This window comes from Pantherophis guttatus, chromosome 8 (genome assembly GCF_059756535.1).
Source record: "Pantherophis guttatus breed Tessera chromosome 8, ASM5975653v1, whole genome shotgun sequence".
NCBI classification, from domain to species: Eukaryota; Metazoa; Chordata; class Lepidosauria; order Squamata; family Colubridae; genus Pantherophis; species Pantherophis guttatus.
In genome coordinates this window covers 31332910-31347481 of record NC_142070.1, presented here as the reverse complement: position 1 = coordinate 31347481, position 14572 = coordinate 31332910, and the positions used below count along the sequence as shown (strand labels likewise).

At 39.1% G+C, this 14572-nt stretch overlaps 1 protein-coding gene across 2 annotated transcripts in view; it reads right to left on the bottom strand.

Annotated features, from left to right (window-relative positions):
- Positions 1-14236, bottom strand: part of RNF150 (ring finger protein 150) — a 76990-nt gene extending 62754 nt beyond the window's left edge. For both annotated transcript variants that reach the window (XM_087874556.1, XM_060686850.2), the window contains exon 1: positions 13166-14236. In XM_087874556.1, the coding sequence (XP_087730682.1) occupies positions 13166-13670 (505 nt within the window). In that variant the 5' untranslated portion in view covers positions 13671-14236. The remainder of the gene's footprint in view (positions 1-13165) is intronic.
- Between the last annotated feature and the right edge of the window lie 336 nt (positions 14237-14572).

Genomic DNA, 14572 nt, shown 5'->3' with positions numbered 1-14572 from the left:
TGATAAAAAAAAAAATCTTCATTATGCATATTCAGGAGACTTCAATTATTATCACTGAATACAGGTAGGTGTTGAAATTCATGACTGCCATGGCAACCATAGACTTGGCCTAGATAGCATGATCTGACTCATATGAAACCACACTCTGAATCTAGTATTCATTTCATAATGACTAATCTGTGATCTGATAGTGCAGAACATTAATATTAGTCCATTGTCCTGATCGGATCACATTTGCTTTGCAACCACCACCAACCTCTTAGGATATATGCACCCATGAACTTGGTCCATTCCAGGCACCTTATGGATGAAGTTGGTTATACCATACAGTGTTATACAATGCAATTTGCATGTAGAAGACCATAGCACAGATGAGAACACATATTTTTCTAATTGAAGAAAACTAGAATTCAGTTCTAGTTACTTTTTCAAACATCTAGTTAAACTACTTGAATGCTGCTGCCACATAGGAATGACAGAATTGTGCTAAACAAATAATAGACTGAAATGGCTACAAAAAACTTTCAGCTGCTTTACCCTCAAGAAATATGTGGCTCCATATAATCAAAGGGAGAACATAACAAGATTTGCTAATACTGTATAGATAACTGCGTTTAATAAGTTCTCCAAAATGCTACGTATGTTCATATTTTCATACAGTATAAAATTGTTTACAAGCAAAATGAGACATAAGGAAGGAGATGGATAATATTGCCTGCAATTGTAATGTATTATACATTATGTGGGCTGAAAAACTCTACCACAAAATGAATGGCATTGGGATTAAACCTCTACCCCTGAATATTTTTAACTTTACTTAGTATTTTTGTGGGCTTTAATACATTTCATTCTTCTCCCATGAAAGCATAATCTTTAAAAATACTCTTTTATTAGAGCTTGAAAATCCAAGAATTTCCTCTATCTTGGTTTTTAAGGAGAGTTTAAGAAAACATCTGGCAAAGCAGAGTTTCAATTTAGTGAGCCTCACCAAGTAATGCAAAGACAGTTTGGTTTTCCAGATTCTGGAAATACTAGCCACCCTGTCATTCTGTGAGTCTATACTTTTACTAAATGTACAAATTCAGGAATGCTACACACGTAAAACACATTAGTGGCAAAGAGAAATATAGATTATATGTATAGTGGTTTAAATGACTAGGTTTGTATATCGTACACATACCCATTATTTTTTAGCCAATGTTTCTTGAATATGTTACAGTGAATTGACTCACCTATCTCATAAAACCATAACCCATATATACCTACACAAATGTGAAAAATCAAAATCAAATCAAATTATGACAAGTTGATAAATCTGCACAATCACTATCATCCTAAAACCAGATTCAGATTGCCAACAGTCATGATAATCATTGGATGATTATGTGCTAGTCATTAACCTTTTCTTTTATTGAATTAATTATGCTACATTCAGTGCAGCAAGATATCAAAAATTCCTGTGATAAATAAAATGAACAAATCGTATCTACTTATATGCAGGGTTTTTTCCCCTCAAAATTTGTTATGTGGGCTGAGAATTCTGGAAAAGACAGTGCCAATATTTCCTATCCTATTTCCAGATCATGGAGTAATATAAGTTATTCTAGGTAAACTAACAGCAGAAGCTGAATCGTAATTATATTCTCTCCTCCAGCTAGTTTTTTTCCCACTTGGAGAAATGTAGTAAATAGTATCTGCCCCTCTAGATAAACCAGATCAAAATATTCAACTCTAGAGGAAGACCAAAATTAAACTTTACTGAGGTAGACTATACGAACAGAATCCTGCAAATCTAATTGTGCTGCACATCCTTTTCCCTCTTACCATTCATGAATTAGGAAGGCATTTGTTAAGTCACATCCAAATATTATCTTGTTTCCCAATTTAAAGAATTTTTCAGGCCCCTTTGCCTAAATAATGGTGCTGGCATATTTTTTTCCAGGTCACCTCCCTTAAACTCTGGACCAGCAAAGAGGTATTTATTGACCAGAACAAGTCTACACTGTAGTCACAATGACACCAACCTCTTTGGGAAGTGCTGAAATGGCATCAGTGTGCTTACAATGTTTAAGTTCATGTCAAGTGAAGCAGCCTAACGAAGTATGAACCTTTTATTTTTTATTTTTAGGTAACAATTTAAAAATATCAACCCTAAGTAATTCCAGTTTGTATTAGCGCATCACTAATACAAACTGTGTTTACTGCTTTGAAAGTGTGGTATGTAGAAGTAGTATCCCTTAATTATGCTATGTTCAACAAAATTTTAGTCAGGTCTTACATTCAAAAGAAAAATAAAATTCCCTGTCAATTTTTAATGCTAAAAATATTAGTTTCATTCCTGTATATATTAGATGAAATATACACTGGTGTAAGGGATACAGAAAAGTATGTATTTCCCTCTACTTACTAATACAGTTAACCATTGGGGTTGTGTATTCAACCTAAGAGAAAAGGAGAGGGGAGGGGAGGGGAGGGGAGGGAAGAGAAGAGAAGAGAAGAGAAGAGAAGAGAAGAGAAGAGAAGAGAAGAGAAGAGAAGAGAAGTAGCAGAATAATAATTTTAGGAGTGGCACTGTTATTCTTTCTGCCAAGTAGAATTTTTTCTCTTTAGTGAAAAATGGTTTTTCTTAGTTACCAGCAAGAATGTATTATTTGCCATACAGAATGCAATATAAAAAAAATCTTCTGTGCCAGACAATTCAAAGCTATCTAAGGAGAAGAAAGAAGATGAGAAACTAGATACCAGAAATCTTCTCCAACCACAAAGAAAGGGAACGTGCAAGCAACAGAAAACTTTAGAGGGATTATTCTCCATTCAATGACAGTGAAACAAATACTTCAATGAGCCTAGAAAATTTAACTGAATGAATCTAAGATAAGGAAAAGGTCAAGAATGTACTTCTTTCACTGAGTAACCTCTTCTTTTTCACTTCAATATGTTTCCATTATTTTCACCTCTTTATTTTTACAATTGTCTCACACATTTCAACACTGCTAATGTAGGCACACCAGGGGTGAAATGCTCCCGGTTCGGACCGGATCACCCGATCCAGTAGCGATAGAGGTGGGTGGTTCAGAGAACCAGTAGCAAAAATCTCTGCCCCACCCCACCATGCCCAGCTGAGCCGCACAATCATCAGAGGCTTTTTTTTTACTTTTAAAAGCATTTTTTCTACCTCTTCGGCGGAAAAAATGCTTTTAAAAGTAGGGGGGGAAAGCCTCTGATGATCGCGCAGCTCAGCTGGGATTGTCAAAGGCTTTTAAAAGAAAAAAAACCTTTTTTTTAAAAATGCCTCTGATGATCCAAGCTGAGTTTTAAAAAAAGCCTCTGCCAATCAGGCAACTCAGCTGGGATCGTCAAAGCCTTTTGAAAGCATTTTTTACAACCTCTTCGCTGAAGAGGTTGTAGAAAAAATGCTTTTAAAAGTACTCCCCCCACCAAGCCACGCCTACAGAACCGGTATAACAAATTTTAGATTTCACCACTGAGGCACACTGCTTTTCTCGTGTATCCATTTTAGCTATAGATCTGGCTGAAATATATGCTTTTCCTGATTCTCTCTCTCTGTGTGTGTGTGTGTGTGTGTGTGCGTGTGTGTGTATCTCCCCATAACAAAGTCACTTTGCTCAGGAATATCACAAGGGGGCTAGTCTATACACAAGGGCTGTCATAATCAAATATCAAGACTCAAATCACAGAATCCGCTGTGGAAACATGGACAGCAATTAGTCAGAGAAGACCTTGACATTGAGATAGCAGTGGCACCAGTCCAGATCTGTTTAATTTAGTGTCTGATCCAGTATAACATCCCTTTGGCTTTGATTTCTCAAGGAAAAACTGTGCTCAACCATATCTGAACTAACCATGGCAGGTGCCAATATTGGAAATATAAATGGAGGCTGGTTAATAATCCCAACTGTGACTGTGGAAATGTTCAACAAACTTTACATTGTATTGTGACAGAATGTCTCCTCAGAAGGTTCCCTGGATTCCTAAACGAACTACATCATCTCAAGGCCACTGCTGTCCAATGGCTAAATGATCTAGATATTTGGCCACAGGTTTAGTCACTCCAGTAACTGCTCATAATTTAATTTTATTCATAATTTTATTCATCATTCATACTGTGTGTTTTTAAAATAATTCACTGATCTAGTGTTTTATATTTTGATACACATTTTATATATTGTTTTTGTGAATTTTATGCACTATACATAAAATAATAGCAGGTTATGGCTTAATGTACAATAATGACCAGTTTCATGCAAGAAGACCACCAATAAATCAACCTCATTTCACTTTACTCTAAGGTGGCTGACTAGTCTTGATATCACCATAAATCTTCCAAAGTTTCAGATTAACAGCAGCAGGAATGAAATTATTATGATACTGTAATTTCAAAGAATTGGTTTAGGAAGGTCTTCCTTATCTCATCATTACTTTACTTGTTCCTGGAGGAACAAGAGATAAGAGAAGATCATTACAGTACCATATGTAATTGTGCTAGGTTACTAAGGTGCTAGGTTGCATCCAGAGACAATCAGGAGACCTGATTTACCGTAGTTCTTGTTGGAGAACAATTTCAATATTTTTATCCAATTTTCAAATTGTATCCTTTAGACCAGGTATGTCTAACCTTTTGGCTTGTCTGGGCCACTATGAATGAAGAATGTATGTATGTGTGTGCTTTTGAAGTATCAAATACCTCCATGATAGACGTTTTTTTTTCCTAACCTGGTCATAGATCCCAGAATAAAAGCTGTTATCCAAGGACCCCATCTCTTAGTCTCTCTCAGTGCTTTTACAGGTATTGCCTCTTCGTCTTCTTTCAAACCTCTACATTGAGTTTTCCTGATGCCAAAAAACACTGCTAGAATTCATGGGCGAATCAGCTGATGCCATGGATAGATCCTTATGGATAAATCATTGGCTAGTGAGTGGGCAGTGGCAGAGAGAGACAAGAAACGAGGAGAATACGGTAGCAAATCCTTATCATAATAATGTGTAAATAATGTGTAATTAATGTTAAAGGTTTAAGATGTTGTGGGGCTGCATTACTAGCTATCCAGAGCTGCATGGGTTGTGGGTTGGCTATCCCTGGTCTAGACCTCCCCACACCATGGCATTACAAGACAGGCTTTAAACCTATAGTTTCTTTAGGTAAAGAAAATTGCATGGTTCTCTGTAACTTAAATCTTTCATAATATTGCAGAATGGTTTGAAATGTTGCCCTGAACTCCAATTTCTATATGTACAATATAAACAATTAGCAGAGGAAAGTTCATTTCTTTGTCCTATAGGTAAAAATGACAACAATGTTTACAAGCTGCCTAAAAGAACTTTAAGCACAGCTATGAGTGTTCAGCCCAAGAAAGCTACCATTTCATCCCAAATAGGAATGCTGTTTATGACACAGGCAATAATTGTCAGGATCCTGAGAAACCGTTGAGTCATTTGTTGTTGCTCACTTGAACAGACTGGATACTGTCTGTTGGCCAATTAAAAAAAGACTAACACCTTAGCAGTGGTGCTTGGAATTTTACAGAAATAACTTTCTGAAAGACTGCAATGAATAGAGTTAACCTTGCAAAAGGCATAGAGATGACAATACAACATAACTCTCAATGTTTCTCAAGCTTGGCAACATGAAGATGTGTGGACTTCAACTCCCAGAATTCGTGGCTAGCTGTGGAATTCTGGGAGTTGAATCCACACATCTTCAAGTGTCCAGAGTTGAGGAACTCTAGCTGAGGAACTCTTTTATCTAGCTGATAAGAATCCAGTTCAATTGTGCAATAGTTGGGAGAATTGGAGCAGTCAGCTCGTAAATCATAAGAAAGTACAGTCCCCTTGCAAAGAGAAATTCATTCACTACAGTTTTGCAAAAACAGCTCAGAAGAGCTAAGAATAACAAAAGAGATGAATGGCATAAACAGTTCTCTGAAGCAACTCAACCTCCCTTTTCAAGCTGCAGGCAAACAATATGGAAAAATTAACATCAATGATTTGTCTATTTTAGAAACTGTTAATAATTAAGACATTTTGTTTACATAAATCTAGAACTTTTAGAATGGTCTGTTTTACACAGTATGCAGAGTCATAAAGTGCTTTGATTTTGGCTGCATGTATTGAACAAATTCAGTCAACTACAGTTTACAGTTTACAGAATGAAACACAACTAAACTGCAAATATTATAATATATAATATGCAAATATTATAAGTATACTAGCTAGAATAGTCTAAGGACTTCAGATACAACTTCAGATATTACTAGGAAATATTTGTCTAAAGATTTCTGAATACATTGAGAAACATTATAAGACAAAGTTTATGGTTGTAAGCTAGGCAAAAACAACACCTGAACATATACCAGAAGCAAAATGTTGTCAGTGTTGCAAACAAGAAAGCACACACTAGATGAACTGACATAAAAAATAAAATATCTTTATTTATAGGTAGTCCTCGACAACCACAATTGAGCCCAAAATTTGTGTTGCTAAGCAAAACAGTTGTTAAGTAAATTTTGCCTCATTTTATGACCTTTCTTACCACAGTTGTTAATTGAATCACTGCAGTTGTTAAGATAGTTACAGGGTTGTTAAGTGAATCTGGCTTTCCCATTGACAGTTGCTTGTCAGAAGGTCGCAAAGGGGATCACATGATCCCAGGACAATGCAAAATATGAGTCTGTTGCCAAACATCTGAATTTTGATCACATGACTATGGGGATGCTGCAACAGTTGCCAAGTGTGAAAAATGGTCATAAATCACTTTTTTCAGTGCAGTTGTAACTTTGAATGGTCACTAACTGTTGTAAGGACTACCTGTATGAGATCTCAGAAAAAAAAAATTAACAGCTGTCTTTCATATAGTAGAAGGTCTACGATACCCATCTGTTATGCTTTGTACTTCTTCCCTTGGTGTCCTCAGTAATCAAAGTTGTGTGGGTGCTGAATGAGTAATACTTATGACCAGTCCTCAAGTTCTGGTCATTGCAGTACCCCTGCAATCAAGGGATCACAATTTGGCACTTACAATGGTTGCAGCTTCCCTCAGTCGCTGTTTGCCACCTTCTCTGCCAGCTAATGGGGAAACTAGCAGGAAAGCTTGCAAGTTGCTGTGGTAAGTCTCCTTCACTTCCTGTGCTATTCATCTTGCCCTGCCATCCATCTCCTGGCCTTCCTGCACTCACATTACAGCATCCACCCCTCAACCAACCTGTGCTCACACCACGCTACCTTCCTGGCCTTCCTGCCCTCCTGCATATCTTATGCCAGACTTCCCAAGCCTTCCCTTGTTTCCCTCAACTCAAATGCCTCCTGCACCCTGGATCTTCCCCTGCAGCACACACTCCTCCATAGCACCCATGCTGCACCACCACACTCATCACCTAGGATTCCCACCGCTTCCCATTCACACATCTTTGGATTATGACAGCAACTGGGACTGCCAGGATTGTCATCGGCAAAGCAATGCAGTTATGTGACGCTTTGCTTTATGACTGCATTGCTTAGCAACGGCAATCCCAGTCCTATTGCTGACATAAGTGGTATATTTCTTTTAACTGAGAATGCAGCCAAATTTATAAGCAGCAGAATTGTAGCCATTCATTATTAGCCGTCACCCCACTCAACCTAGCATCTCCCTAATATTTAACACTAGCACACTGTTAGTGATCTGACTCTGTATTTTAATTCTGGCTCTTCCAATTCTGTCATTCTTATGATATATGGGGCATATAAAACAGGAAACAGGCAATCTTATTTTACTCCCTTTCTCTAATTTTAGCTCATAAAGGAATTATTTATTTATTTATTGGTTCGATTTATATGCCACCCTTTTCTGGAGACTCAGGGCAGCTTACAATGCGTTAAGCAATAGCCTTCATACTTTTGTATATACCTGCTTAGTAGGGCTTTTGGGCCCTCCCAAGCGGTGTTTTTTTTATACAAAGTCAGTTTATTGCCCCCACAATCCGGGTCCTCATTTTACCTACCTCGAAAGGATGGAAGGCTGAGTCAACCTTGAGCCTGGTGAGATCTGAACTTGCAGTAATGGCAAGCAGCTGATGTTACTTAACAGTGCTTTAGTCTGCTGCGCCACCAAGGCTCTTGGTGAATTCTTCATTGCAAAGATTCTCCAGAAAACTACAGCTGTGTTTTGGCATTTTATAAGTGTCATAGATAATCTACATTATGGCATAATCTATATAATAAAAAGCCTTTATTTTATTTGTACCTTTATTTCAATTAAAAATAAAGGTACAAAATGTTTCTTGTTTTGTTTTCTTCATTTCTTCCACCTTACATTAACTATCTGACCACACCTCTCTACCTTTTTGAAAGCAGACTGTACATTTGGAATGTTTCTTCCCATGAATGGCTCAAATTTATCTGAATCAAAAGCTTGCTTGCATGAGACATCAGTAGAATAGTTTAGTCAATTACAATCTCTAGTATCAGCCTTCTTGCATTTAACTCTACTCCCTAATCATTTCCAATGTTTGGACCATACAATCTTACACCATACTGCTGACTCAGATCTGCATTTCTCCTGCAGCTTTAATCAGTTTTTTGGGCATTTCAGTTGCACCAGGTGCTTTTCTATTTGGCAGTTGGTCTATTATTTACACTATCTCACTTTTAAGTGTATACTCTTTCTCTGCAAATGTTTGTTTTTTTTCCACCTCGTTTGTAAAGAGTTTCCTTCTTCTTTCAATTCCATTTGCTTCTCTTAGATTTCTTCCATGATTATTCAAATACTCTTATCATAGCTGTAAATTGCCCTATGATTTCTCTGGTTTTCTTAAAATAACATTTTGCACCTTTATTGTGGATTGTTTTAGCTTCACCTTTCCCTTGCCAGGAAAAATAGCACTACTGGAAACTTCTGGCAGCTTGACTTCCAGTTCACTGACGCTAACAAATCCTTCCATATCAAGATGATATGGAATCCTGTAAGATGATGAAGCTGGATAATTCACAAGTTTTAACAGCTAATAACTAACTTCAGGGCTATTATAAGAAGTGATCTGTAAAAAGATTAACAAATATAGCATTATCCATGTGAAAGGTTTAAGATTTTTATTTTATTTTATTTGGCATTATGCATTTGTCTGCTCTACTATTCAAAGTTAACTGGCTAAAGTATTCAACCCTGTGAACATAAAGTTTTCTTTTCCCATACACAAATATGCCGCACAACACAAGTAGACATTTTCAGAGACGGCATTATTGTTTTTATCTGGGGAGTCATTGGCAGAAATGGGGAAAATGTGGAAGAACATTCCACTGTAATGCTTTCCATATGAGAATAAGTCTGCAATATATTATGTCAGCGCTAGTAGCTATAAGAATTGGTATAATCAGAAATGCCAAAAACAGACACTACTAGGAATGGTACAAAATGCTGTCTGTGTTTTTTGAACAAATGACACTGATATAAGTTCTATTTTAAAAAGGCAGGAATTAGGATATGGGTGCAATAAAATAGGCATAATGAGAATCAGCTTTGCTTCAAGACTAAAAGAAAATTTACCATCAAGATGAAACTGACAAGGAATTTCAAAATGTGGCTTTCCCACTACATTTAGCTTTTGTATTATCCATACTTATTGTATAAACCATAATTGCCTGACTCATACAGGAAAGTTAACCATAAGCTGTTGCTAGCAAATCACAATGCCTAGAATCAGACATCACTAACAATCTATAGCATGGTTTAGCAAGGAAGGACAACCGAGCCTTTGCCTAGAAAGTGTCTCTCCCTCTTTCTCTTTCCTTCTCTCTCTTTCTCCTCCTCCTCCCTCCCTCTCTCTCCCTCCCTCTCTCCCTCCCCCCCTCTCCCTCCCTCCCTTGATCTGAAACTAATTTCTCTAGGAATGCACTTTGATTATCAGTGGCAGCTTTCCTCTTATAGGCAACAGCATTTAAGGCAGCAAATTTCACTAGGACTGCAGTAAAGTGAGATAAGTTTAAGTGTCTCAAGCCTGATACTTATCTAGTTTTCTCCATCACATCCTTGCAGGTTAAGCATCTTGCACATAATAAGCACACTGATATTCTGTTGTAACATCTTTAATTGTCCAGGATTGACATTTTGCCTTATTCTTTAAACAGTATCATGTAACAAATTGAGTTCAAAGGAACACTGCTATAATGTATTTGAATTTTCATAGATTAATGTAGTTTTCCCAGCTTGTGCAATTGTTGTATTGGTGACTGATCCTGCCAATAACATAAAGTCTTCTTTTAGCCATGAATAAATTCACAAGTCTGTGAAGATGATCATTTTTGTATATTCAAGAGTAATGCTGGAATACTTGTCATAATTCCTGCTCTTGGGATGTTTACAACTTCAAATTCCTTTCCAGCTACTGCAGCTCTTTAGACTGGACTGGATCCTGTGAAAGCCTTTCAGGAACAGACAGGAGGAGTTACGGAATACAGAATTTATACTTGCAGAATTCTACTTGTGCTCTTTTAGATTCTAAGTAATAATACTGACTTGTCTATTGTTCAAAATATACAATATGAATGTAATATCATCTGTACTAGAGGATTACAGTGAAGGTCACTGAAATAATTATCCTTTTTTTAAAGCACAAAATTACTAAACATATTTGCATATGTCCATAAAATTAAGACAGATTAACTTTAAAAAAGCATTCAAAAGCTGTGAATTATGAATGGCAGTTCATGGCAGCTCACTATAAAGAGAAATGGTAAAATATTTTTTACAATACAAGCTATATGAAATTATATGGAAAAGGATATCATTCTAACTTTTAAACCTACATTTTTGTTAAATATTCTCAGCGCACATGGTTTCCTATTTATCTGTCAAAGTATTTTATTTACAATCTAAAACCAATGAACTGAACCAGCTTTTAGTGTCTAAAAATTGGTCATAGTCCTTGTTAAAAAAATCAAAGTGCAAATAGTAGAGATGAACATAAAGGAGTGATGTAGCATTCTGTCATTTGTTATATTAGAGTTACTGAAATTAGTAATATAAAAATATATTGCTATTATAACGTTTTAGTAATGCTTAGAAAGCATAAAAGTGACACATTTTGTTTTTTTAAAAAATACTGTACTTCCCAATTTCCTTATCTTAAAATACAAGTTTAGTTTCTAAGGAAAACAGGAGACTGAATCAATAAAATACCTTCATGTTGCCTGTACAGTAATTATTGTAATGCAGGAAACTTTATTACCTGCCTTTGAAGTCATTTAACTAGAAATAAATCCAATGAGATCTATATATGTAATGCTTCTGTTTTAAAAGAAAAAATGTAATTTTGTCTAATAGATTTCTCCGATTTGAAGAATAACTGCAACACTATGAAAGGCTATTTTACTGAGTACCTTTTTTATTTCACCATTGAATAAACTTCATATTTACTCTTATTTTGCAAACAAATATGAAACGGGTTTGGCAAGAAAATAGGATACAGAAATATCTTAAAATAGCATATAACTGTGAATAGAAAGTTATTTTTTAAATTATAAAAAAGCAAAATGTCCTTGGCTCACTAGGACAGTGTCCATGAAGAAGCAGTCACAGGTGTTATCTGTGTATACATGTAAGCTCCAGTTTGTCCTAAGAACAGTATTTAAGTAAATACATAGCATGGACCTTTTATGACTTACATAACTTTTAAAATTGTAACTATGGTATTTTACAACATTTTCTAACACTACAGCAAACTAGACCATATCCAGAAGCATTATCACATAACTTCAATATTGTGTTGTAAGTGATAAATAACACAAAGGCTTACATTATATATGGAGATATTTGATGGGAAACATATACTTTGTATGTGTGTGTGTATGTTTATGAATGAAATTAGATAAATTATTCTAGCCCTGAAACACAGGAATTGTACTAAGATTGCAATTCCCAAGTAAAATCTTGCAGCAGTAATTAATCTAATTGCATTCCTGGCGTAGCACAGCTTCTTCTCAACTACAGTAACAGAAGCCAAAGAAGCCACTAAAACTGCTTACACTATTGCTACTCAGCATAGAAACCACAAACCCATGAACTCAGGAAGTGGCCCAGAACTTTCAAACTTTCCATGTTGCATCAAAAAGCACAGTATCAGTCAACACAGCTACTCCTTATTGGTTTCTGCAACTGAGATTTACAACTCTGTGTTGCTGGGAAATACTTTAGAAGATGAACAACCTAAAAAAAGAGAATAATTTAGCACAATAATCCTAGCGATCATCTTACTGCTTACAGACCAATTGACTAAGTTTGAAGGGGAGGTTGAAAACAATGGCATAAAACAGTGAAGATAAACTGCAGCTTTTCCAACATTATTCCAATAGGTACTCTGTCTTAACCTTGATGTATGTTCCCTCTACTCCACTATAAAGTGCACAATATTCCATCAAAGCTCCTACTTGTTTCTACTTCCTGTTCAATCTACTCCTGGTGAGCTTCTTGATGTCTTTAACAGTTTTTAAAGGCTGTGTTCACATCCTACCAATGTTTAATGAGCAGTGATTGATTAAAATACATTATCTGGTTTCATACAAGCTAGGGAGCCATAAACCAAGGACATTTACAAGGTTTGTCTGACATGTTCAGCTAAAACGTGTATGACTATCTTGTGACTCAGTATATTGTGCTATCCCACCAATATTTATGAACGAACGCTGATGTTTCATTGCATTGTGCAAAGTCAGTTAAACCAAGCTTTGGTTAGCTATGTGTTAGCATCTTGTGGGACACACTAGACTAGCCTATTGTGCAACCCCCATCTTTCCTTGCCCCACCTGACCTTGCCCTCCCTTGATAGGTTTTTGTCCATTGAAAAACCTCCTTGCATCTACTGTCATTCAACCCAACACTTTGCCTGGTCAATTTCTCCCACTTTCACTGCTCCACTTTTCAAGATAACACTGAAGACAAGGAAGAGGGTCATTAGATCTTGCCTTGTAATAAGACAGGCAGGTAGCCAGACCTCAGGATATTACACAGGGCTGAGCCTGGGCTATTAATAACCTCCTTGGCTATTTGGCAGCCTTAACCGAGTCCAGAAGTGAAATCCTCCAACAGAGACGTGCAGACGAACGTGTGTGTGTGTGTGTGTGTGTGTGTGTGTGTGTGTGTGTGTGTGTAGGGGGGGAGGTTGTGCCTCCCACTCACCTGCGGGGGGCATCGTAATCGTCTCGTTGGCATTGCTGGAGCCGACGTTGTAGATGACCACGGCCGAGGCGTTTTGGGAGGCGGCGTGCCGAATCTTGTCCTTGTAAGTACAGTTCCCTTTAGGGACAAGGGCGATCCAGAGCTTGCCGGAGCCCGGCACGGCGAACCGAGCGTTGGGGTCGCAAGCTTGCCTGTCAGCGGTCGCCGAGGTCATCACCACCTGCCCCCAGACCTCGTTTTTGGGCGAGTGTTCCCCGTAGCGGCCACACTCCGTTTTTTCGCTACGCAGCTCGCTGCCCCCGCCGCCCCCGGGATCCGGATAAGTGATGTTCACGAAGGCCGTGTACCATTCTTCTTTTTCGGCCACGGTGAAATCCAGGCAGAGCAGATGCACGAAACAAAAGGAAAGCAGCCATGTTGAAAGAGCCAGACTGCGGCACGCTTGGATCACAGACATTGCCATCTTCGGCGGCTCCGGCTCGCCCCCCCGTGCGCGTGTCTGCATGGGGGCGAGCGAGCGCGCGCGGGGGGGAGGCGCGTTGTGGGGGACACGCCGCTCCGCGCGCGAAGGCGAGCGAAGGTGGGCGAGCGCCTCTCACCTTTGCCACCCGAAGGTTGGCATTTCGCCTCTGCGGAGCGGAGCGGGCGGCCCCCCGAGCCCGTGGCCCGCCTGCCTCGCCTCACGCCTCACGCCTCTTGCAGCCGCCGGCTGCTCAGGGAAGACCTGGAGGAATTTGGCTGGCGCGCCTGGCTAAAGGGGCGCCTCTTCGGTCCCGGCGGGGCTGAGCGTCCTCCTCCTGCCGGGCGAAGGAAAAGCCCCGGAGGGAGACGGGCTCCGCGCGCTGCTCAGGCGGCGTCGTGTCGACTTCTGCTCTTGACCTCTCCCATTCCTCCCCAGCCCTGCCCGGCTAGGTTTACGGCCGACTCTCGCAAGCGGAAATGTTTTGTTTGGGGGAAGAGAAAGGGGGGAGTTGAAGAGCTGGAAGGGGGTCGTGCGCAGGAGGAGCTTGGATGTGATGTCAAGAGCTCCCGCCGCTCCGCTTTGGAGCCAGCTCGGTACCGGAGAAACAGGGTCGACCTCTGCCGGTAGACGGGGAGAAGGCAGGGCCAAGACACGCTAAGGCGGGAGGCGGGAGGCGGCCGGCAAGGTGAGCCCTTGGAAGCGCCGAGGCAGCCCTGGCTTCAATCCGAGACCATTCCCGTCTCCACATTCCTGTCCTCATAGACCAGGAGTCTCCAACCTTGGCAACTTTAAGCCTGGTGGACTTCAACTCCCAGAAAATTCTGGGAGTTGAAGTCCACTAGGCTTAAAGTTGCCAAGGTTGGAAACCAATGCCATAGACCAGGGGTGGGCAAATATGGCCCCTTTATGACCTGTGGACTTCAACTCCCAGAATTCCTGAGCCA